Genomic DNA, 25,933 nt, shown 5'->3' with positions numbered 1-25,933 from the left:
TAAATTGGGTCTAATATCCAGTAAAATCAAGAATGAACACCATATTGAGAATGGAGTCTAGGAAAAGGGGAATTGAAAATGTCCCCAAGGCCCTGAGCCCATCCCAAGGAAATTTTAATGAAGCAGCTCACAGCAAACATGGAGATGCTAATCCAAAAGCCCTTCCTGCCCAGATTACTCCTTCAGCCCACCTGTCCTCCACTCTTTGGGCCTTCCCACCTACATTCCATAAGTGCAAGATAACAGAACTAAGGACAGCAATGTGACAGGAATGTGGGATAGCTGAAGGAAGACCTTAGCTTTAAAAAAGCTAAAAAAGACCTTATTTTTTAAAAAAATACCTTTCATGGATTCTACCTCTTGGGTCCCCTTTTTCCTCTGGGAAGAAAGAAGTCTTTTCTACTGTCCTTTAATAAAGCTTCTACTTTCCACTCTAAACTTACCTTGGCGCACTTCTCTGGAGTTAACAGGTTTAAATTTATTTTGAGAAAGGTCCTATCTAAGTTGCTGAGATTATTTTTGTTATTTTTTTTTAATCTAAAATTTGCTATTGCAATAAAGCATACTGTTTTTACATACATATTTATTCATATGGGGATCTTATTTATATCATGATTCTTTGATGATTATTTTAATATTATAATTTCACAATATATATACATAGTAGGTCATGATAAGTTCTTTTTTTGCTCTTATAATTGAAAAGGTTTTTGGCCAAAGTTACATATAACTTTGTAGATGAATTTTAAAAGTTTATGCTTTGGTTTCTTACTTCATTTAAAGTAAAGCTTGTTTTGTTTTGTTTTTTTAAAGAGAGAGGAGAGGGGGAGAGAGAGAGAGAGAGAGAGAGAGAGAGAGAGAGAGAGAGAGAATTTATTTATTTATTTTTAGTTTTTCGGCGGACACAACATCTTTGTTTGTTCGTGGTGCTGAGGATCGAACCCGGGCCGCACGCATGCCAGACGAGCGCGCTACCACTTGAGCCACATCCCCAGCCCGTAAAGCTTGTTTTTGTTTTTTTATTATTGCATTATTGTTGTATTTAAGATTCAGGTTTATTTTGACATAACTGTAAAACATGAAATATGATTTGCTCCCCTTAAGTATCCAGTAGTTCCCTTTTCCCTATTCTCCTACTTTCTTCTATCATATATTTATTCATACTTTTTTTAAAAAAAATATTGTTTTATAGAATACACATAAAAGTAGACTTCACTGTGATATATTCATATTTGTGCATAGCAATTTTGGTGAGATATATTGTGGGTTAATTTTGGGGAAAATTATCACCTTTGTAATGATGAGTTTTATCATCTATACATGGGATGTATAATTCAGTCTTTTATGTGCTTTTTGTGACTTTTATTTTCTCATAACTTCTACATATTTTGTTTCTAAAAATGTACATATGTGAAATACCACTTGCATAAGGCAACTATGTAAAGTTTATATATAGTATTTTATGCTCTTTTTTGAACTGGATATATTATGAAATGTGACGGGCCCTAGTGACCATTTTTCCTACAGATTATTATTTATCTCTTCCAAGATGTATATTGTATTGAGCCATGCCCTTGGGCTTCAAGTTTTTGAGTGAGTAACATTGCGTACTTATATGTTATCATGATCACAATTGCTCTAATTTCAGTAAGTCTCTGTGATGGGGAGTATCATGTATATTCAATAGCAAAATAGTTTCCACAAATAGATACTAACTTAAACTCTTTTTGAGTTAATGATTACTAATTTGTTTTAAATGTTCATCAATATTACTTAATTGTTCCCATGATGGGTTTTTATTTTGTATTTCTTAAATTTCTAAAAATTTTGAATTTTTATTGTTAATAAACATATCTCAAGTATAAATTTGCAGTTCAAACTTCTGTCCTTTATATCTTTTTGGCTGGAAAGATGAGAAAAGGATCCAAAATGCAGCTAGAGATTGATTTCAAGAAAAAGAAAGGTTTAATTTATTCTTTAAAATTGACTCTTTTCTTTACTCTTCATTTATTATAGGTTTCTTGTATGATTGTAAGGGTAGGTTATTTAAAGTGGATTTTAGGGCTTATCTTTTTTAATTACTACAGGAAAAATAAATAAGAAATTTCTCTACACTATGGCTGCAGGAAAATGAATAAATTTCTTTAAAATCATATGGTAATAAAATTGTTAAATGACATATTTAGTAAACATCCACTCCTTAAAAAACTTTCTGTAATATTTTTGGCAGTGAATCATAAATTCTATTGTCTGGATTTTGTGATTTAATATAATATCATATGGAATAAAATTTGGCCAATTCTAGAAATATTCATACATAATTTGTTGTTTACTTAATGACATGTTGTGGAGATAGCAACTGATGAACATATTTACTTTTAGAAATAGTTACTTTTGTGCTTTTCAGTTTCTAATAAGCCTTTTAGATTTATTTCCTTACTGAGTCACTCAAGGCCACAGATTTTTTTTTTGTTGTTGTTGTTATCTCTAGGCATTTACCCTTCTAAGAAATCTGTCTTGTGAGCTCTGTTTTCTGAAGAGTTTCTTAACATGAAAAAGAAAGTATTTATCTTGTCCCTGAAATGTATTCTCAATGCACTCTCTTCAAAATGGAGAGAAAATAATATTTCCCCAGACTGCCATCCCTGTGTCAGGAGCTAACAATACATTGATGGTCTTTGAAGAAATTTCATAAGTTTTGTCTCTGGGTAGTTTTCTGTGGGCTGCTGAATTGCCATTTAGTATCCAGATACCCATGTTTTTTTTCATCTGTACTATGCGAATAATTTTAGAGGGCACAGATGAATAATGCTCTTCATGGAGGCTATGAACACCTGTATGTTCTGTAGTGCACAGCTGACAAAGCCCCTGGAAGACACTGTGCAGATACTAATTGGTTAACCATTATCTGCCACTCACATGATTTTTTTTTCAAAAGCTTGTAATAACCTTTTCACTTTAGGCATCCATGTCATCCACATTCCCAAGTATAAAAGTATGAATCTTTCTTTTCTGAATTCCAGGTTCCATTTCTCTTATGGTTCAATGTGGTGCAAATAATTTTTTGTCTTTCCTTTACACTGTGTTTCTAATAAAAATGTTCTCTGCTTCAAGCCTGTATTTCCTATGTCCAGCTATGTTTAGAAAATGACATAGAAAATTGTATTTGATAATTTATAAAGAAGAGTTGAGAATATTTCTTGCTCATGTCTCCCTTCCTTAGAAACTGAACCAGAACTATACTTGGCCCTGTAAAGGGAGCACCATAATCAATCAGATATATAGAAAAAATGTTGATTGATTGTATGTTCTGTTCTAAGAATTCTCTGTTAAAATCCTTGGCCCATTTCTTGATTGGGTTGTTGTTCTTGTTGTTGTTATTATTATTATTATTATTATTATTATTATTATTATTTTCCCAGCTTTTTGAGTTCTTTATGTACCTTAGAGATTAGAGCTCTATCTGATGTGTGAGGGGTAAAAAATTCATTCTGGGATGTAGGCTCTCTCTTCACCTCACAAATTGTTTCTTTTGCTGAGAATAAACTTTTTAGTTTGATTCCATTCCATTTATTGATTATTTGTTTTAATTCTTGTGCTATAGGTGTCTTATTAAGGAAATTGGGGCCTAATCCCACATGATGAAAATTAGAGCCTGTGTTTCATTCTATTAGATGCAGTGTCTCTGGTTTAATTCCTAGGTTCTTAATACACTTTGAGTTTTGTGCATGGTGAGAGATAGTGGTTTGTTGAAGAGTCTATATTTTCTCCAGTGCATGTTTTTGGCACCTTTGTCTAATATATTATAATTGTAATTTTGTAGGTTAGTCTCTGTGTCCTCTATTCTGTACCATTCATCTTCCAGTCTGCTTTTTTTTTTTTTTTTGCCAATGCCATGCTGTTTTTCTTACCATTGGTCTGCAGTCTAGTTTAAGTTCTGTTATAGTGATGCCACCTGCTTCACTCTTCCTGCTAAGGATTGCTTTAGGTATTCTTGGTCTCTTATTTTTCCAGATAAATTTCATGGTTGCTTTTTCTATTTCTATGAGGAATGCCATTGGAATTTTGATCAGAATTGCAGTAAATTTGTATAGTGCTTTTGTTAGCATGGTCATTTTGATAATATTAATTCTGCCTATTCATGAGCAAGGTAGATCTTTCCATCTTCTAAGGTCTTTTTTGATTTTTTTTCTTTAGGGTTCTGTAGTTTTTCTTTTTATATCTTTCACCTCTTTCATTAACTTGCTTTACAAGTATCTTATTTTTTTGAAGTTATTGTAAATGAGGTAGTTATCGTCATTTCTTTCTCAGAAGATTTTTCACTAATATACAGAAATGCCTTTAATTTATGGGTGTTGCTTTTATATCCTGTTACTTTGCTAAATTTATTTACTAGTTCTAGATGTTTTCTGGTGGAGCTTTTTGAGTTTTCTAGATGTATAATGATATCTGGCATTTGCAGGTAAATGGATAGAATTCGAGAAAATAATGCTATGTGATGCTAGGCAATTCAAAAAAAATTTCAAAAGTTTTGTCTTATATAAAGAGGCTGACTCATAATGGGGTAGGGAAGGGGAGCATGAGAGAAATACATGGATTCTCAATAAAGAAGAGAGGTGAGAAGAAAAGAAAGGGGGCAGGGGATTAGCAAGATTGGTGGAATGTAATATAGTTCATCATCAAAAGTACATGTATGAAGACACACATTGGTATCACCATACTTTATATACAACCAGGGATATGAAAAATTGTGCTCTATACATGGTATAAGAATTGTAATGTTTCTGTTGTCATTTATTTAAAAAATCGATTAAAATATGAAAAATTGTTTATAAATTATATATATTAAATATATGCATGTTATATATAGAATATATGCATATATACATTTATATATAGATCTAGGGGAAGGCAAGTCTCTTTCCTGATTTTTTAAAAATCAATTAACTTTTTTTTTAACTTGCTATTAGAGAAGAATGCATTTCACTTCATAGTACACAAGTGGAGTAAAAAATTTTATTTCTCTTATACAGAAAGTATAATTACAAAACCCATGTAACACTACTTTGTGTACAAAATATTTCCATCTCATTCTACCATCTTACTTACCTTTATACCATCTCCCATCACCTCCCTCCCCTTTGTCTTATTCAAAGTTTCTTTATTTCTTCCATGCTCCCTCCCACTTCCCTCATTGTGGATCAGGATCCACTTAGCAGAGTAAACATTAGTCTTTGGTTTAGTGGATTGGTTTATTTGCCTTAACATGATATTCTCCAACTCCATCCATTTACTTCCCAGTTCCATAATTTTATTCTCTTAATGCTCAGTAATATTTCACTGTGTACATAGACCATATTTTATCTATTCATCTATTGAAGAGCATATAGGTTGGTTCTATAGTTTACCTATTGTGAATTGTTTTGCTATAAACATTAATGTGGATATGTGACTGTATTATGCTGTTTTTAGCTCTTGTTGGTCTAAGCTGAGGAGTGGGATAGCTGGGTCAATTTTGGTTTCTTTCAAAGTTTTCTAAGGAATCTCTTTATTCTTTGTCCACATTGGTGTCACCAATTTAGAGTCCTACCAACTGTGTAACAGTGGGCCTTTTTCCCCACATCCTCACCAACATATATTTTTGCTTGTATTTTTAATAACTGCCATTCTTATTGAACTAAGATTAAATTTTAGAGTAGTCTTGATTTGCAATTTTTTAATTGCTAGACATGTTGAACATTTTTTATTGATTGATTGATTGTTTATCTTCTAAGAAGTGTGTCTCTTCAGTTCCTTAGCCCATTTTATTTAGTGATTGGGAAATTTCTTTTTTGGCATTAAGTTTTTTAAGTTCTTTATATATCCTGGAAATTAGGGGTTCTATCTGATGTGCATGTGGTAAAAATTTGCTCCCATTCTCTGGTATCACTTTTTGCCTCACTGATTGTTTCTTTTGCTGAGAAGAATCTTTTCAGTTTGAATTCATTCCATTTAGTGACACTTGTTTCTATTTTTTTGTGCTTTAGTAGTATTCCTAAAGAATCAAAATTTCAAATCCTTTACCTGGGATTAGAGGTGTATGACATCATTCATAACAACACAATTCATCTTTATTTCAATTCCACTTTCTTAAGGGGCTTTCATCCTAGGAATTAAAGGAAAATGTTATAGATAGGCCATTGGGTCTAAGGACATGCCATAAAATAAGGAATATTCCATTAATCAATTTAAATAATAGACTCAAATTTTTGGATCTGGGGAAAACACACACACACACACACACAAAATCACACATCATACACTTTCTTGTTGAATCTCCCTGCCCTCACTCAGGGCAGTTTCTCTCTAGATTTTTATATCTTAGGAGAAATATTAGTAAAAAAAATGTATCTTTAACCTGTATCATATAAAGAAATGGTCATGTCCTTCATCTTCCTGAACTCAGGACAAGCATAACGCTCAAATATGGTAGTGAACTGCAATTTTCTGAAGTCTTGACATAGTTTGATGGTGCTATTCCAAAAATACATATACTTCATTAGTAATATTTTAGTCACATAATGGTAATTTTCACATAGTGGATAATTTGTGTTGTGCTATAAAATTCAATTTTTATATTTTTATATAAATTCTAAAAAAATTATTTTTTGACCTTATATAATTTTAATGTTCAATATGTTTCCATACAAGAGATGTTAACTAAAATTTTACAGGATTGTCACTGTATTATTTCCATCCATAAATAATATATTTACATGTATAATCTACAAATAAAATGTTTTTCTGGGTTGGCTAGATTTTACTTCTCCAATGATTCCTTGCCTTAAAATAGCTGTAGCCTGAGGAACTGGATTTCAATTCCCAGAGCTTCAAAAGAAATAAGAATTAAATGTACAGATAAGACCCTACAATTGTGACATCATTTATTTGTGGATTTGAGGTTATCTCCTGTCACTAAAAAAACTCACTAGGCTCAGATTGAACATATGAAGACATAAGCTGTGTCCCATCAAGAGCCCTTATATAAGCATTGTCCAATCCACACACATTCAGTAAAGAGAAGCAAGTTTTGACCATCTGGTGTGAAGCCTGCCAGTGTGGGTATCCATTTCTAGGCTCCCTCACTTATGTTCAGTGAACCTGATTTTTTTTCTTCTGTATGCGTACTTTGTGATTTATAGGGAGGACACTTGGTTCCTACAAATACAGTAAATGATGAGTGTGCAGAGAAATCTTGAGACTGGATAGTGAGTCTGGTTGAAACTGGCTGCACTGACTCTGGTGGGAACCAGCAATGAGCAGTAGATTGCACAATGGTAAACAATAAATAAATAAATAAAAGGGAAGGGGATAGAAATATTAAAGATATATATCCTACCATGATAGCTACCAACAAGAATAGGATTTTAATTAGGATAAGATATATCCCATGCTTGCATAATGCCATAAAATTGATTTTACTATCAGGTAAAACTAGAAAGAACCAATAAAAAATTTATATTTGTTTGAAAAGCTATATGTATATTCTATTATAAACATCATACAATATATACATCAATCAAAGTTTTTATATAAATGTATAAATTATTTTGTATGTTATAAATTGTTAAAAGTATAAAAAGGAAAATCCAAACAGGATTGTTATTGCTATTCTTTATATTAATAACATACATAAATACCATAAAATATTTGAACTTGAATTCACTGTTAAATATTTCCATTAAGTGGTCTACCTACCTTGTTACATTTCAAAAATTCTGTCATACCATTGGTATTGGAATTACTAGACATCTCACTACATATTCAGAATAGCCAGCTCCATTAGAGAAATAACAAATAAGATTCTACACTTTAGTAAATCTCTGATTAGTGGTTGTACAATTAAAATTTGAGGATTCCCTTTCTTAATTACCATAATTTTCTCATCTGAACAATATGTACAGTTTAGATCATTATATAAAAAAATCACAAAATATATATTTTTGTGGTAATGCCTGAGTTTTACATTGTGTTTCATAAATGCAGAATATATATACTTTTTTGAACTTAAATCAGTTTATCTGCAGAAGTAGATAAAGTATCATTGTGTTCCAACTCACCACCTACATGATAATTTATTAACTCTCATTTCAACTTCAATTACCTTGCAAACTGTGCAAATATTCATGTGGTCAATGTGTTATTTATTTATCTGTTTTTATTTCAGATACTGTTAACATTCAGGGATATAGCCATTGATTTTACTGAAGAGGAGTGGGAATGCCTTCAGCCTGCTCAGAAAAACTTATATAAAGATGTGATGTTAGAGAACTATAGAAACTTTACCTTCCTTGGTAAGTTTAATTTCCTTTTAAAAATTTTAATTAATAATTATTATTTTATTTACTTCTGTTGTATCTTCTGGGAACTTCTCTATAAGAATGAGTTTCAGATTTTTGTTTCAAAGAAAAAGGGCATTTTTAATATAGATATTTTATTCTTTAATATATATTATTTTGCTCTTTAATCTCTTCCTTGGTGTGTTATACATCTTTCACTTTAGATAAGTTTTACCTAGCATAATTTAATGATGTAAACTATTGTAGCCTAACATAGCAGGGGACACAGTTGAGACGTTCAAATGGAGAAAACAAAACTAAAAAATGTTGACAGAGTAGTTATTCAGCAGAAAAAAAATTTCAGAAGCTTAGCTTTATTTCTTTTTATTGTAATCATTGAACACATACTACCCTACATTTATTACATTTTCAAATCCTTTGTAGTCCTCTGTTTTCTTCTTTAGTGATGTCCCAGTTTATTCAGACTAATGACCAAAACTTACCTTTTGTTCTGAGGGCCAGCATGATCTGTTACAAATCTTGTGAGGAAACCTGTAAAGAAGCAAACAGAAGAGAGAGACATACAGTGAAAAGGAAAAAAGAAAAAAAAAAACTGGCCACTCCTCATCCCGGCTGTACATTGTATACCCCAAAATATCATAGCTTCTGTTACCATGACTACATTCTAACCTAGTGTTATTTTAACCCCAAGTGATAGCTAACCAAGATAAGGTACAGTTACTACAAACATAGATCCCTTTCTCCCTAAGGACATTACCACAGAAACTAGATAGTGCACCTGTAGAGTTGTCTTAATAGCTTCAGGGAGAAACTGCTAGGCATTACTATTGTGGAACTCAGGGTGCCAGTTATCATCACCCCCACACTTTCCTGTCTATTTCCATGGTCAGAATACCTACAGCCTCCCCTTCTTTTTTAATACCTTTTGAAAAAATAATATTACTTATCTTGTTAATGCTGGTGGGGGCAAAAAATAAGGCAGCCATACACAACAGCAAGTGCCAACATCAGTAAATATCCACCTCTAAATATTTTTTGACCCAGATCAAATTGAGTAAACATGAAATTATCCAATCCAACAAGTCTAAACATCAATCATCTTGTTGGACCTTATTAATGATATTTTTAAGGTAATCTAACTCTTTAGAAATAAAATTACTATTATCACTTACATTGAAGGAACACATGTTATTAAACTTATGATATCCATTATGATGTAACAATACCAGACACTCAAGTGCAGCATGAATGTCAAGTATGGCTTGACAATGTTGTTTTTGTTCTTCATTAAGCATATTAACAGCCATGGAGGCATGGCTAATACTTTTTATGATAGGATAGGTGAATTTCATAGTAGTTTCATAAGGCCATAGAACTAGTCCAAGGAAACCCTCTAAGGAGAATATCAAAGTATCACATTCTGCCTTAGAGAGAAGGTTCACTCAATTATCACAGTTTTTATCAAGAAGAATAGATCTTTTGTAAATAAATTGCACAGGATGGTGACCTATTAAATACTATGTGGATGATAAGGACACAGTTATTCTGCTAAGACAACAATGAGTACCATTAGAAATTTTTGCAGGTATATAACAATTTCATTCAAGTGAGTCAAGGTATTGTAATGGGTTGTAGAAGTCCAGGATCTGACAGTACTGAATTTCCCACAGCGGGTGTACAAAAACAGGGTAACATTATTATTAAGACCAAAACATTTACATAGTTTTGAGTGAGTGTAGCAATCAAAGCAGTAACTAAGTTATCCAGAGTACATTCTAACCTATTTGAGCCAACACCTTTTGAGCTGAGGCTGTTAACGGTTTTATTTCCCCCATGTAACTGGAATTATAGTATCTTGTGTTCCTCTTTTAATGTTTCTCCTCTTTTGAGGAGAATGATTATTCTCTTGTTTGGAGGGACTCTTCTCTTCCAGGGTTAAATGAATTTTACGAATAAGCTTGTCAAGTCCCTGATGTACATTTATAATTGCTATATTTCATGCATCAAGCTAGAGTCAAAAAGAACATGTTGGCATAAGTTTAACAGTCTATGCTTTTCCCCATGTGATCAAAAGCATAGTATCTTGCCATGCTGATAAGGTGGAATCATATATATATATATTAAAGATTCAATTCTTTTGTTTTGTTACTTGCAATAATGCATTGATGATCATAAATATTTTGAAGTGAATAGCTCATAATAATTCTACTTTGCAAGTTGTTTTCTATATTTCATATTTTTTTCTATTTTGATTAATTATTTAATTTCTGGATCATAGCTTTTTATTGTGGCATGCTTAGAGAGAGAGAGATACCCTTTCTATATTCTATAGGTTTTTAATTTTTACAGTGTTTCACAAGTTGTTTAGACTTAACCTTGGTCATGCTTGATAAGCCTCTCTCATATTGGTAGAATTTTAGCTTTGCACAATAGGAATCCCCCTGTCATTTATTCTTAAAGAATTATTCACATACACAATTTGTGCCTAAATATATTAATATTTTTTTCACAATTTTACTCTTTAAACTTTCTTTAAATAGTTATTTAGTGTTCTTTGAGTAATTCATAACTGTCAGTATCCTAATGTTCAGTTCTTAATGTTTTTTTTTCTTATCTTGTTACTTGGATTAAGCCATGTTTCTCTTTGTTTATATTTGCTGTACTATTTTTTATTTGTTCATTAAAGGAGCCAACAGTAGATTATATAGTCCATTTTGGAAAAAAAAGTATAAAAACTTTTAAATAAATAAAAATATGCAAGAACAGTGCTGTATCCTTGTAATATTTGGTAATTTGTGGGCCATTCAAAAGTACTTCATGTTTGAGGGAAGTCACAGAAAGGTGGTAACAGCATGTTTAAAACAATTTTAAAAAGACTTGTGTTGTAGTTCAGTGATATCAAATTTGGGGGGTTAATCTCAAGAACCACACATGAAAAATTAAAAGTTGGATGACCTAAAGATTCAGAAATGCCAGTACAAAATATGTATCCATATTCAATTAAATCAGAAAATTGAAGAGATACCTCTGCTTTTCTGTTTATTGCAAACATTTTTTCAGTATTAAAGGTAGGGACTCAATGTATGTGCCCATCAATGATCAAATGAGTAAAAATATTGTGCTTGTATATTATTATTATTTAGTAATGAAAATATTTTGTCCTATAAAGTGTTTTAAGGAATACATTCAGGATTTGCATTAAGTGAAATGTGGATGGCAGAGATTAAGTTGCAGGACTATTTGATTGACATGTGGAAGTCAAAAATTTGGTGAGTAAAATTATGCTCACCAGGTACTGTGTTTTGTGTAGGGTTGACATTATAGTCAAAGTCTCCATATTTTTATTTTATTGAGCATAAGAGGGTCAAGAGTTTTGTTTTACCAAATGGTGAGTGTATTATGTTCTTCATAAATACTAGTAGAAGGAATACAATACCTTGTAAGAACAAAACTGATAAGTATAAGAAATAATTATTGTGTTAATTCATTCTGTTTAGTCATTTTACCTTTTATATATAGTATAAAATACCATAATATATTTAGTAAATAAAGTTGTATTTGTCAATTAAATAAATCATCATATCACATGATTTTAAAAATATGAAAATCAATTTATTTACTTGATTGTCATGTGTTGACTTCATCCATGTATTATGGCATAGGCTATACAAGATTTTTATAGTCTTTTAAAATGTTTTTATGGAAAATTTAATAGACATATATGTGTATTTTTCTTAATAATTTTTTTGTTCATATTTCTTATTAAAAGTCCATAGCCTCTTTACCCTTGTTGACTATTTGTGGTATTATCACTCAAAATCTACTGGTTATTTTTATATCTCTATGTCATCGTAGACAAAAATCAGTTTTTGAACACTCTTTGAAAAAGCCACAAATGTTTGTATATGTTTTACATTTCTTTTATTCTACTGAGAGTGAAGGTAGCTAGTAGATATTTCCTAAATACGTAATGCTATCTTATGAAGGACAAAAGGCTGTGGATGATAAAAGTAACATACTTTCCTTCTCTTTATTATATTACTCTTCTTAATGATGTACTCCTCTTAGATACTGTGGTCTCTAAAATAATTTTGGTAATATTTTCAAGGTAATTATCTGTATATTTTTTAAAGAGAGAGAAAGAGAGAGAGAGAGAGAGAGAGAATTTTTTAATATTTATTTTTTTAGTTTTCTGCAGACACAACATCTTTGTTTGTATGTGGTGCTGAGGATCAAACCTGGGCCGCACGCATGCCCGGAAAGTGTGCTACCGCTTGAGCCACATCCCCAGCCCCTGTGTCTGTACATATTTATTGAACTGATATATTTTTGAATTTATGATGACTTTGAAAGTACTACTCTGCTACACTCCTGATGTACTTATTTTACCTTAATTTCATGTTGTGTATGCAAAGTATATTTATCCCACTCTAGTAGGTATTGTGTTTTTTTTAAAAAAATTTGTTTATTTCAGCCATGAATTCTCAAGATACCCAAGAATATTCACCAGAAAAGGGCATAAAACATATATTTCACAAAGTGATAAGTGGAAAATATAGAGGGTGTAATATTGACTATTTACAACAAAAGAAAATATGGAAAACTTCAAGTGAGAGTAAACACCAGAAATCATATAATAATTCAGAACTTGTGCACCACCATAGAATTTATACTGGAGAGAAGCCCTACAAATGCAAAGAATGTGGCAAAGCTTTTAGTCAAAAGATAGACCTTATTTGCCACAGAAGAACTCACACTGGTGAGAAGCCCTACAAATGCAAAGAATGTGGCAAAGCTTTCAGTCAAAAATCAAAACTTATTTGCCACAGAAGAATTCACACTGGAGAGAAGCCCTACAAATGTAAAGAATGTGGAAAAGCTTTTAGCCATAAAACAGGCCTTATTCACCACAGCAGAATGCACACTGGAGAGAAGCCCTACAAATGTCAAGAATGTAGCAAAGCTTTCAGTCAAAACTCAAACCTTATTTGCCACAGAAGAACTCACTGGAGAGAAGCCCTACAAATGTAAAGAATGCAGCAAAGCTTTCAGTTGAAAAATCACATTTTATTTGCCACAGCAGAACTCACACTAGAGAGAAGCCTCACAAATGAAAAAGTATGTGACAAAGGTTTTACTCAAATATCAACGCTAATTTGCCACAACATAATTCATACTGGAGAAAATCCCTACAAATATAAGAATGTGGCAAAGCTTTTAGCCATAAAACAGGCCTTATTCGCCACAGCAGAATTCACACTGGAGAATAGCCCTACAAATGTGCATAAGTGGCAAAACTTTTAATAAAAAATAAAACTTTATTCACCACAGCAGAAGACACCCTGGTGAATGTGAAATGTAAATAAAGTGACAATACTTTTAAAGAAAAACTAACCCTCATTAACAACAGAATTTATGCAGAAAAGGACCTGTACAAATGAAAACAATGTATCAAAGCTTTTAATAAGAAATCAATTCTTTTTCACCACTCAGCTATTTATTCTAGAAAGAACACATAAATATAGAGAATGTAGAAACTTTTTAAATTATATATCATGCATTACTAGACATCAGAGAAAACACATTGGAGAGAAGCCTTACAAATGAGACCATCGTACCATTCCTCTAAGAAAGAGTCGAAATCTAATACTCACCACAATAATCATAGAAGAGACAAAGTTTTGAAATGTGAAAATTGACAATGTGACAATGCCTCCAAAATTTATTCACCAATACTCAGCACTCAATACTGGTTAAAGAAAATACAAATGGAAAAAAATACATGTCATAACTAAATGTTTCTTAAACACTACTGATTTTTGGAGAATTCATTATGCCCAGAAACCCTAAAAAGTTAAATAATATTTTGAAAACTTATTTAAATTTTAAATTTATTGAACATCTGAAAACTCATACCAGTAGTGAACATTGAACAGAGTTTGTCCAAAATGTATGCCTTATATAAAAATGAATAATTTATAATAAACACTTTGACAAATGTGAGAGTATAGTAAAGTCATTATGTATACATTGCACCTTGATGTATATGAGGATCAGTAAAAGACATTACTCATTTAAATATAGAAAATAAGTAGTTGTCTTTAACTTTTTAAATTTTTTAAGCATTATCAAGTTATTTGGTAGAAATATCAGTCATAAATATCATACATGCATAGTGCAGAAACCTCATCTTTAAAAGCATGTAATTTTTGTTTTCTAAATCAAAAATTACTATTTTCATTTTTGAATACTGAAGAAAAGAATTATATGAAATCTATTTTTTTATGATTAACACTGAATTGTAACATTTCAAACTGTATTTTATTTTTGTATTTCAGTTTATATTTAGGGATTTTTAAACACTGAGCCACATTCCTAAGCCCTCTCTCTACTTTTTCAAATTTTGAGACTGTTTTGCTAAGTTGCTTGAAACCACACTAAGTTGCTGAGGCTGAATTTTGATCTAGTCAGTTGAGATCATTTCTGATTAATGGGTATCATCAAAATGTAGCCATGTATTTAAATTTCCTCTATGATCAGTAGCAATTCTTCCCATTAAAAATCAAAGCATTCTCATAGAGTCTTTGCTATATTTTAAGGAGCCACTTTTGCTTTTGCTTTACTAAACAGAATCAATTCCACATAGTTGAGTCCCAATGTAAATGGCAATACATTTACCTAAGCACCGTGAGGAATATAAGAAATACAAGATATCATCTTTGAAAAATAAAAAATGTAAGAATCATAAATGCTAAGCTATTAGCATCTAAACTATACCAGGGCTTTTAAAATGTAGCCTTAGATGTTCTACTCACTCTCATAGTAAGAGGCCATAGACTCAAAGTCATTTTATTTTGTTTTTTTTTTTTAGTCTGTTTTATAATGCTATAGAAAAATATCAGAAACATACCAATATATAAAAAGAGATATAAATGCATAAAATTATTTTCTGAGGGGCTAGAGTTTTTGCTCCGTGGTAGAGTGGTCACCTAGCACATGCAAGGAGCTGGGTTCAATCCTCAGCACCACATAAAAATACATAAATAAATAAAATAAATTTATTTTTTCCAACTACAACTAATAAATAAATAAATATATAAATTAATTAATTTAAAAAATATTTTTTGAGTACATAGTTCTGAAGACTTAAGTGCATTGTACCAGAATCTTCTCAGTTCCTGTGAAAGCCCGTTTATCTGCATTACACATGAGATGGCATTATGGTGAGGGCTCATTTGAGAGTTATAGAGAACATAAAAAGAAAGAAGTTAGAGAAATCCAGTAAGAAGATTTGCTCTTTTTTATTAATCTGCTTTAATAGGAACTATCTTGTGTCCCATTAAAATTTTATTAACCCTTTCCAAGGGCATCTCCCCCAATGATCTAACCACAATCTACTAGATCTCACTTCTTAACCATTCTACTATTTCCCAACTCTCTCCCTTTGGAAAGTAAGTTCCCAACACATGAACATACTCAATTAATAATGGAAGTAATATGAGAAAGACAATGGTAAAATGAGACATAGAATGTCATTTGTTAGTACTTATAAAGATTCTAGATACTACAATAAAATGATTTAGAATATAGAAATTATTTTAGGGGGAGATTTTATTTTAAGGACAATAGGGAATTTAATTACACTAATTAATGAAGACTGAATAAATTTGAATGTGACAAGACTAATGGGCTAGGTATATTAAAAGAAGGTAAAAGTCTGTGCAAAAACTCAATGTATGTATAATATACCATGCGTAGGTTTATAAAGAGAATGGTGGGCTTTCTGAATATGCTATATCAAGTCAAAAGTGTACTGGATAAAATCTGGTGGCCCTCAAAATGAGAGCAAATATTCATATGAAAGATGCAGTGAACATCAGTCTCAAGAGCTTCCTACTTAAAAAATCTGCTTCCAAAGACTACATGATTTTTTTAAATTCTTGTGAGTATTATCTTTCAATTTCAATTTTTAGCTTTCTTTATAGTTGCTGCACCATCTCTTGAGCAGATCAATATTTTCTTGAACTTCTTCATATATTAATATATACACTATCTCACATATGTTTGTTTCTAGATTGTCATGGATCACTCCTAGTGAATTCTGAGATATATGAGAGGTTTAACAAGCATAGAAATTTGCTTATAAAAAATAAGCCATGATGTAGGTGGGAAGTAAAATAGAAAAGAATCAAAAGTCCTCATCTAAACTTGTATATGCTGATACTACACAAGGTTATTCCAATGATGTCTGGTTTTGGGTAGGGAAGCAACTTTTCTTATACACTATGACACAAAGTTCATCAAATATGGTTGTTATATACTTTTTGAGAACACCCAAATTTATTTTAGTAATTTCTACATTGAAAACCTACTGTTACTTTTAAATAAAACTATTCATTGCAATAAATCTGAAATAGTTCTTTAAAATTGCAGAACAGAAAATTGGTGGCATTATTCACTGAATGCCAATATTTTCCAATAACACTTATAGGGGTAATTAAAAAAATGGATAGATAATTAAAGAAAAGAGTGAAATGAGACCCAGAAACAACTAATTATAGTAAAAATTATTGTTACCTTATTTCAAATACTAGTGTACCCTTCTGCTTTTTTTCCCCAAAGTTAATTTTTTTAACCTTTTGGTATGATATTTCATTCACTTATATAACATGATAAATAGTATGTTTTTTTTTTCATATGCACTCTCTGATGCATCCCAAATATATTTGCATACCCCAAGACCTTAGCAGATTTCTATACACATTATTTACTAGAGAAACAGTAGTTACTTCTGAAGTCTATATTACCCTTTTCAAATGAGGTCTTGCAGTTTTTTTTTGAAATATCTGAAATAATTAGGATAAACTAAGTTTTAATTAGCATATAGTAAATTCCTGATAAATATTTCTGGGAAGGATGAAGAAATAATAAGAGCATTTATATAATTTGTTAATTATGTTATGTGGTTTTTCATGTTTTTAGCTACAACTTATTGAATATTATAACAATCTTACTATGTGGGTAAAATGTGGGTATGATGAACCAATAATAAATACAAATTGCATGCTGCATTGTTAGAAATTCACCAAGCAATTTTTTTTAAAAACAGACACCCTGATGTGTGGTTTTTTATCAACTATTATATTATGAATTAAAGAAGTTCAGTAAATGAATAATTGGAACACTACATACTTGCTTAGGGTGCCTATAGTTCATTGTTAAAATTTTAATACTTTATCTCACATTGTTACTTAATGGAATTTTGATAAAATGTACATTAATAATGCTGAAGTCTTTCATTGAATCTTATATCAGTTTGTGGAATAAACATTCTATATGTGATTTCCTCAATTCTAAGGGTCTTATGATTTAAGAAACTGTATGGACAATTCAAATTAAAGTTAACATACTAATATCAATAAAAGAAGCACCACAGGAAAAATAAAAACAAAGAATTGGGAGATTCCACCATTATAGATGTATTTTTCTCAACATCTTTTCAATGTACCTAACCCAGTATTGATACCGAAATTAATGAGAAACCTTTTCTTGTGCTGAGTGTGCATGATGCTGTTATATAAAATGAAAACTATTTCAAATGTTTCAGAGATGAATTTTACAACATTAGTTGAAAATAAAATTGATTGATCAGTATCTCACTCAGTTTGACCGCAGAAATACCTTCTCAGTGTTCAAGATAAATGGGTAAAATTAAAAAAAAAATTCAAGTAAAATCCATGTTAAAAAATAACATCTATTTTTTCATAAGGAAACTGTCAATTTTTTTTAAACAACACGACAATAAAGGTCCTATCACATAAAGGAAATCAATAATTTTTCATTTTATTATTTGAATATGCCAAGTATTCTTTGGCAAAGTGCCACATATATTGTTTTAATTTCACAGGTGTGAACTATATCTGATTTTCTCTAAATTGCTACTTATTTAATATAAATTTGTTGAGAAATTATTTCTGCATGTGCTGATTAGTGAAATATAGTGAGGAATGGAAGTCACATAAAGCTCTATGAATTGCAATTCCAGAATGGTAAGAGGAATCATGAGAAACATTGAGTAATATTAATTTGTTTCAGATATTTGTTTCCCTTAGAATCTAATTTTCACATAAACTAGTGCTTTTAAAGTGAGCTGACTATTAAACATCATAGGAAAAGCCATCAGAGCAATCAGAATAAGAAATTTAAAAGAGAAACAAATCATAAACATCTGGTTGAAACAACTAGCCAACTGTTGGATCTTAGCTTTTGACTTTACTAAATTTCATCCTATTTTCTTTTGATTATGACTAAAAGGAAGGTACTTCTATAAAGAGCATGACCAGAACAATTTATCACAATTTGTTTTTCTAAAACACATATAAAATTGACTTGCTAACTCAGAATACAATCTATTGAGTATATCTTTTTAGGGTCAAAAAATGTATAACTACACAACATGAAGATTGGCCTTTTGAAAAAAAGAATGTGATGGTGAAAATCAATTTGGATAGGTAGTATTGAATATTTTACACAAAAGAAAAGGCAGGAATATTTAAAATAGTTTTGATTATTAGATTCATGTAAAAAAATAAAAGGTAGTGTCCTGGCCTGATGTGGTGGTACATACCTGAAATCTCAAAAATCATAGAGTCTGAGGCAGAAGGATCCCAACTTCAAGCCCAGCCTTGGTAACTGAGAGCAGGTCTCAAAGTAAAATATCAAAGAATTGTGAATATATATGAATGATAAAGCATCCCTGGGTTCAATCCCCAAGGCTATATAAAACAGTAGTTTCCACAATTTACACCGAAATCAGCAGCATCCACTCTATCTCCAACTATGAAGTTCTAAAAGGAAACTAAATTTAGCCATACTTACTACTAGTTGTATGATATTGACCATAATTTTGAAATATATACATAGAAGACCCTTCACAATGTATTAGGTGTTCCCATTATTTTTTCCAATTGCAAGGAGAGAGGAAAACCAATTTAGCTTACAGGACCACTTCTTTCTCTTTAGGCCTAATGAGTCAAATATTAAAAGGCTTTAGTGTTTAATTGATTATCATTTATGTAGTCATAACGATATGTGTTCTGTAATTTCCTGCTTAATCTACATTGGACTCTTCATTATTTTTGAGTATCAGCATCTGTAAAGACCACCACACCCCACTCTATTTTTTTAATAGTTACAAGTCCCTGTGTTCATGCTTCATCAGTTAGTTATTCTCTTTTAAAAATAATTATGTGTTGCATTCTTTGTTTACACAAAATTTATGAAGTTTAAAAACAAGTAAGGATTATCACAAAATTGATTTTAAAATAGTTTTAATTGCAAAACACACACCAGAAGTAAGAATGATTAATTTCTCTAACTTATTAGCCTTTCTGACATCCAATATCAGGACATGAATGCTGCTCATGGAGGGATGTTCTTCCCATCAAGAAAAATAAATAATACTTTCTTCTATCCCATCAAATATTATAAAAAGTGCAAAATTTATTTTGTTTCATATGCAGAATTTGACTTTCCATTATTTGTGTTTAGTGAGTTTTTTCTTTCTTTTTCATCACTTTGTTTTTTCTGTATTTTCTAATATTCATTTTTTGTGTGTGGTGAGGAAAATAGATCACTAGAATCTTTTAACTTTTGCTACATTCAATCAGTTGACTACTCACTAACTAATATTTCTATTGAACCATCATTCTAAAGGTCAAACTGAGGTGTGCTAACAAAACTATTTTCAAGATCTACTGCAGAATCAGCATAAATTTCTAGAGCTCTGTAGTTAGAGCCACTGTTTCTGTCCACAAACTCTGCTTCCTTTGTTTTATTTTTCTTCTATATTGAGTAACTCTCTTTGAAATAAGGCACAGAAAACAGCTTTTTAGAATTTTATCATTTATAAAAATCTATTTTTATGTATCATTAAAGGACAGTCTGCTTCAGTTTAGAATACCAGGTTGTATACTAGTTTTCCATTAAATCATGAGGTTATTCTGTATTTATCATCTATAATCTATCATTAGTGATAAATACTTGGGTTCTATTTTTGCTTTCTTGAACCTGACCATGTTTTTTCTTTTCAGGAAATTCTCTTTGTTTTAAGCATAGTTACTTGAGCAATCCTGGAGAAATATTTAGCATATTTAAATTTTATTTTCTTGATTATAGCATTCAATCAAAATGGCATATTTCCAGACCTGATTTTCTTTCCAGTATATGCATGTAGGAAACTGGGTAAAATATGAAAAATAATATGTCTGTTTTTCAGACACCAAAAACAGGCATAGCATGTGAGTGAAACCATAATCAATAAGTGCAGACTGGTTAAGTGAAATATAACTATATTTTTAAAATTGTTCTTAATAAGAGCAGTTTGATAAAATGCTGTTAAAACTTATGGATAAAGGGGAAGTAAGAATAATCAAAGTATATCACTGTAAGAAAAAACTTGAAGTCCGGCACCTGAGAGCAGACTGTGGGGGAAACTTCATGTTAGGATAGGAAAGAATCCCCCACGTTCCCTTAACCCTCTCATCCACTTAACCTCACCAGAAACCACCAAGACACTTGGAATAAAAAGTTTCAAGTTCAGTAGTCACACTCCCTTCAAATACAAAAAGAAGTTAAAATTCAACTGAACACAGAATCTTGTGTACAAAGTTACAGAGATCTGATACATCATATAAAAAGTTAGGTTAAAGATGATTCTGTGCTTTTTTTTTTCCATTTTTTTTGTTTGTGTTTTATTTTCTTCAAAAGATGTGGGTATTCCTTGGTCACCTGACCTCAGCAAAGAAACTTTAAATTTTTTTTTTTTTTTAAGTCTTGAAAAATAGTAAAAATTCTGGAAGAATTTACAACCAACTGCATGAGGGTCTGGGAAGCTGAGAGGCTGGAGCAGGGCTGGGAGGAGCAGACAGAAAGGGGTCTTTCCCTTAGTTACTGGAGGCCAACTATAACTAAAAAGAGACAAAAATAAATAAGGGTTTGTAAACCAGGAAATGATACAGATTATCAAGTTAGTATCAGTTATAAAAATTCATATAATCAAGAAAATAGACAAATCATGAACAGGATTAGAAAAAAAGGTGTAAATTTTATTTTTAGAAGTTTATTGGTGATACATAAAAAAAGATGAATTTTATATTTTGATTTTAAATGGAAGCCAGATATATATGCAAGTCATATAGTACTTCAAAAACCTTACTTAAGTTACAAAAGTATAGTCAATTGATGGCTTCTACTTATTTTACTCTATCTTTCTTGGCATTTCCCCTGAGGTCACACTTTTAGAGTGTGACCAATACCTAAGCAAATAACTAACCAAGAAGATAGTCACTGATGTTGTACTCTTTCTCAGAAAACACAAATCAATTTCAGAGCAAAGAAGTGATACAACACCTATTCATTTTTCTTTGGAAAAATGTTCCTTTTTTGAATCAGATAGAAGAGGAAATTTGCCAACATTTATCAAAATTTTACTAGAAATAAGTATGAGTTAGCTTTATTTAGAAGTAAACTGAAATAAAATGACACCATTGCACAGTATCTTTCAGGGTTAGCTTGAAAAATTAAAAAAAAAAAAAACCTCTTTCCAAAGAGCAGAATACTTGGCAGCACACTTCATACTTAATTTCACGTGGGAAAAGAAGATACCTCAGGTAAGAAGGTACATAAACTAAGAGGAATAAAGCAAGACTTGGTCAAAGGTCTAGAAGAAGCTTTATGACCAAGTTCTGTTTATTTTTGACAAAATATATTTGAAGCAAAAATACCAAATCCATGCAAAATACTATAAAGATACATTGACTAGTATTTCTACACAAATCATGTAATTTTTATGATATTATGTAAATTTTCTAGACATAGATGTAGAAGCTAAATACACTAATATTCTCTCTCGAGGCACATTTATTTTGAAGCATAGTTCCATAAATCTGCAAATACAATTAAATTTTACTTATTATACACAGATCAGTACCTCAAATGACCAAATACCTGAAAATAATTTCTTTCAAATATTCCTATTTCCTAGACAATGAGGTCAGCTAAATATCTTCTATCTTTTCAGTGACACAGAATTTTAAAATTTTAAATAAACTTCTCCTGCAGGCTCAAAATTCACCATATAACTATGGTACTAATACAATTAGTGATGAATGTTACAAGAAAAAATTCTTAGTACTTTTAAGACAGTTGTTTGAAATGAAACATTGGATCAAAACATAATCCTTCAAACAAACTATAATAATGCATGCACAGCAATAAATTTGGAATAAAGAACGTACAGACATTTATTAGCTACAGGACTTTGAAACCACATGCTTTGGACCTAAAAGAAAATTATTCTGCTTTGTAATTACAGCACTTTTCATAGCTGTGTGAGGAGTTTTAGGTCCTTGTTTTTGTTTTGTGATCTCACATGCTTAATTTATTCAGATGTATTAATGTAATATATGCTTATATGACTAATTTGCAGTTATTTGATTCTTTCTAATTATAGGATATTTTTTTAGAAATTCTTGGTAATCACACAGTTTCTAAATTTAAGAGCAATTACCATGCAAGCTAGAAAATGCACAGTGGCTTAACGAACTCCTCATCCCAGAGTCTAGCCTTAGCGTTTTCACACAGTTGATGGTCATTAAATTTTTATGGTTCATAAAGTTAAAATATGTTGAATCTTATCTTGACATTCAAGATGGTCAACATGAAAGCACAATGTTTAAGACTGTATGTTCCTTGAATAATTATATGAAATACCCAAGGAGAGAAGATGAATGGCCAAATAAGAGTTTAGCATTTATAGATTTATATTTTAAGAAAATCTTCTAGGATGTATTCTTAATTGAAAACTGATGTTTTAAGCCTATGTTCTATACTGCATGTTTTCAGTTCAGTTTTGTCTGTGGTAAAACATCAAAATAGTCATATGAAAAGTAGGCACTTTGCCTATAACATACCATTTAACCACAACTCACTGTTTGGGACTATACATACTAATTGAATGGATCAGTGCATGACAATGTCATATTTCAGGGAAAATGCCTTGTATGGTGTAATAATTCTTAATACTCCTGTCTTATCCAGGACAGTAATATGGTAGGTAATATCTCCTACTAAGAATATAATGTTGTCCATAAGATTAATTTTCTAGCATATTTTAAATGTAGTCTCCAAGGCCAATTTTTATTTAATATGAACAATTCTTACATTAAAAATGGAGAGCTATGTTAGGGGAATTATGTAATCCCAAGACTCAAAGGACAAAAATGTTGAATTTATAAAGGGTTTCCTTGTTCCCTGGAGAGAGTTCATGTCCTTCTCATTCCTTCCTTCTTTCCTTCCTTCCCTCCTTCCTTCCTTCCTTCCTTCCTTTCTTCTTTCCCTCTTTTCTTTCTTCCTTCCCTCCTTCCTTTCTTTCTTACAGCTCTGCCTCACACAAACACACAGTGTCTCTGTCTCCCTCCTCCCTGCCAAAACTCCCCTGCCTTCCTTGTCTTCCTTTCTTAGAGTCTCCTGCACTGAATGGGGAAGACAAGTCCCATCTTGGGAAGGTTACTCTGCATCTCCCTCTTTGCTCTCTGAATGATGCCACTTCCTGTGATTGTTGGTTTTCAAATTCCAGACTGATATTGATTTTAGGGATTTAGAAAAAAAAAAGACCAGAATTGAACCCCCCCTAAATAACTACCTAAATCATGAATTGCTGTTAAAATTTTTCTGACATTTTTATGTGCTTAACATATTATGAGAGAGACAATAAAATTTTGTAATTAGTACGATATATATGTGTGTTTGGTACTATTCAGAGAGCTGTAACCTGGGTTGAACATACAAACATAGACACACACCTGCAGGTTTTGCTGGGTGGTTTTTAACTAATGTAAGGTCTAATCTTTTAGCAAGACTAGCTCTGCACAAAACCCCATGTAGAAATGCCAGAGAAGGGCTTGTTTTGCTTCAGAGCCTGTTATTTCTTGGAGCAACATCATAGAGTGGAGAAAAAAGTGGTGTGTGATTAGCCATCGGCTGACTTTGTAAGATGTCACCCTTAGCAGCAGACAGGGCCAAGGACTTGTGTTTATCATGTGGTCATGGCTCCCCACAACCCCAAAAAGAGCGATCTTGGTGGCCCCTTCTCTCCTGCCCTGGCTGGAGCCAGGACACTGACCTTCAGTTCTGAATGTTGGCACCCCTGCTGTCTCTTTTTTTCTGCACCACTGGGTCCCTTTGAGGAGCAGCATCTTTCTGTGGAATGGTGCTCTTTTCTTCTCAGTGTAAAACTCTAATCCTTTTTCCTATTTCTCTCACTTCCTAAGCTCAATTTCTTAGAATGTGGGATTCAGAAAAATACACCTATATAATTTTCCCAAGAAATGATGTAAGGAAATCCCCAGGTGGAAGCTAGTATCATAATAAATAGCTATTTCTTTGGCCTATCCAGGAATTATCTTTTCTACTTTCAGAAGACAAACCACAGATTTTGCTTGTGGAACATTCCCTGAAAGAGAGATAGCACAAAGCTCTTGTTCACAGAAATATGCAATCTCAGAAGAGCCAAAGTCAAGCTTGAGGCTGGATGGCAGGTGGTGTGGATCAGAGGCCTGAAAGCTGCAGATCCAGCAGTGAAGACCCCAGTGACGGCTTGTCCCATGGCCTCAGTGGGCTGTGTGAAGCAAGTCTAACTGGTAACCATTGACCCCTCAAAGTAGGAAATTGTCATCACCAAAAGGAGGAAAAAGCTAATGTTCACTGGAGATCAGTGACTATTCACTGCTCCCTGGGCCATTAAGATAGGGCTGGGAGACTCCACGGTATTTCTCTTTGGGGACCACATGTGCACACCCCAGCACCACCTGAGCTATGTCAGAGATGCCTGAAAACCTGGATATGCCCCAGACACCTTTTTAAACCGACACCAACAGTGAAATCGATGGGAAATCATCTCCCTCTCAGCTGTGGGTTAGACACCAAACTCTGGCTTCTAGCATCTTTTTAAGGTTCTTCCTTTTATTTATCCACCTGATCAATGAGACTTCTTGTTTTGTTAGTGTAGAAATTATATGCTTTCTGAAGTGTACACAGTAGAAGAAATCCTTCCTCACCCAATTTTCATTTTAAAGCACTAAACCTTGAAAAAAGAACTAAACTTCATGTCAACAAATTACAAAGATATTGAAAATGTTCCAATTTCTAAGCATGGAAGATATGTTGTCAAATGGACAAAACATGCATGCCTTTATGGAGTTTTACATTTGAGAGACATAAGAGTTAACTAGAAGAAAAACAAATAATTTACCATACAATTCTGGTAAATAATTAAGGCATTTCATTGATTTTTAAGATGCACATCTGAGATGAATGGAATCTTAAAATTGGCATGTTGTAACCACATAGCAATTTTTCTTCTGAGTGGTACATAGAATAAGAATGTTCTAAGTGTCTTAAAGGTGATGGCATCTCATAGGCAATAAAATAGGAAACATATAAAAATGTCAGCACATTGGTTAATTTTTAGCACCAAAAACTTTTCAAAGGTTAGTTGCAAAAAGAAGATACACATTTCTACATCTCTTTTTTTG

At 31.8% G+C, this 25,933-nt stretch overlaps 1 protein-coding gene across 4 annotated transcripts in view; it reads left to right on the top strand.

The window, feature by feature from the left end:
• Positions 1–17,440, top strand: part of LOC107133586 (zinc finger protein 420-like) — a 21,868-nt gene extending 4,428 nt beyond the window's left edge. The window contains exons 2-4 of one of the 4 annotated variants that reach the window (XR_007345324.1): positions 8,207–8,333; positions 8,835–11,608; positions 12,814–17,440. Coding sequence is in view for 1 of the 4 variants with exons in the window: in XM_048797656.1 (XP_048653613.1) it covers positions 8,207–8,333; positions 12,814–13,370 (684 nt within the window). In the remaining 3 variants the exon portion in view is untranslated. Of the gene's footprint in view, positions 1–969; positions 1,594–8,206; positions 8,334–8,834; positions 12,001–12,813 lie in introns of those variants that run through there. The other 3 variants (XR_007345325.1, XR_007345326.1, XM_048797656.1) reach the window with 3 other exon arrangements.
• Positions 17,441–25,933: the final 8,493 nt, after the last annotated feature.

The sequence above is a fragment of the Marmota marmota genome, unplaced genomic scaffold (genome assembly GCF_001458135.2).
Source record: "Marmota marmota marmota unplaced genomic scaffold, marMar, whole genome shotgun sequence".
NCBI lineage: Eukaryota > Metazoa > Chordata > Mammalia > Rodentia > Sciuridae > Marmota > Marmota marmota.
The sequence above is the reverse complement of the archived record's forward strand: the minus strand, read 5'-3'. Positions and strand labels throughout refer to the sequence as shown.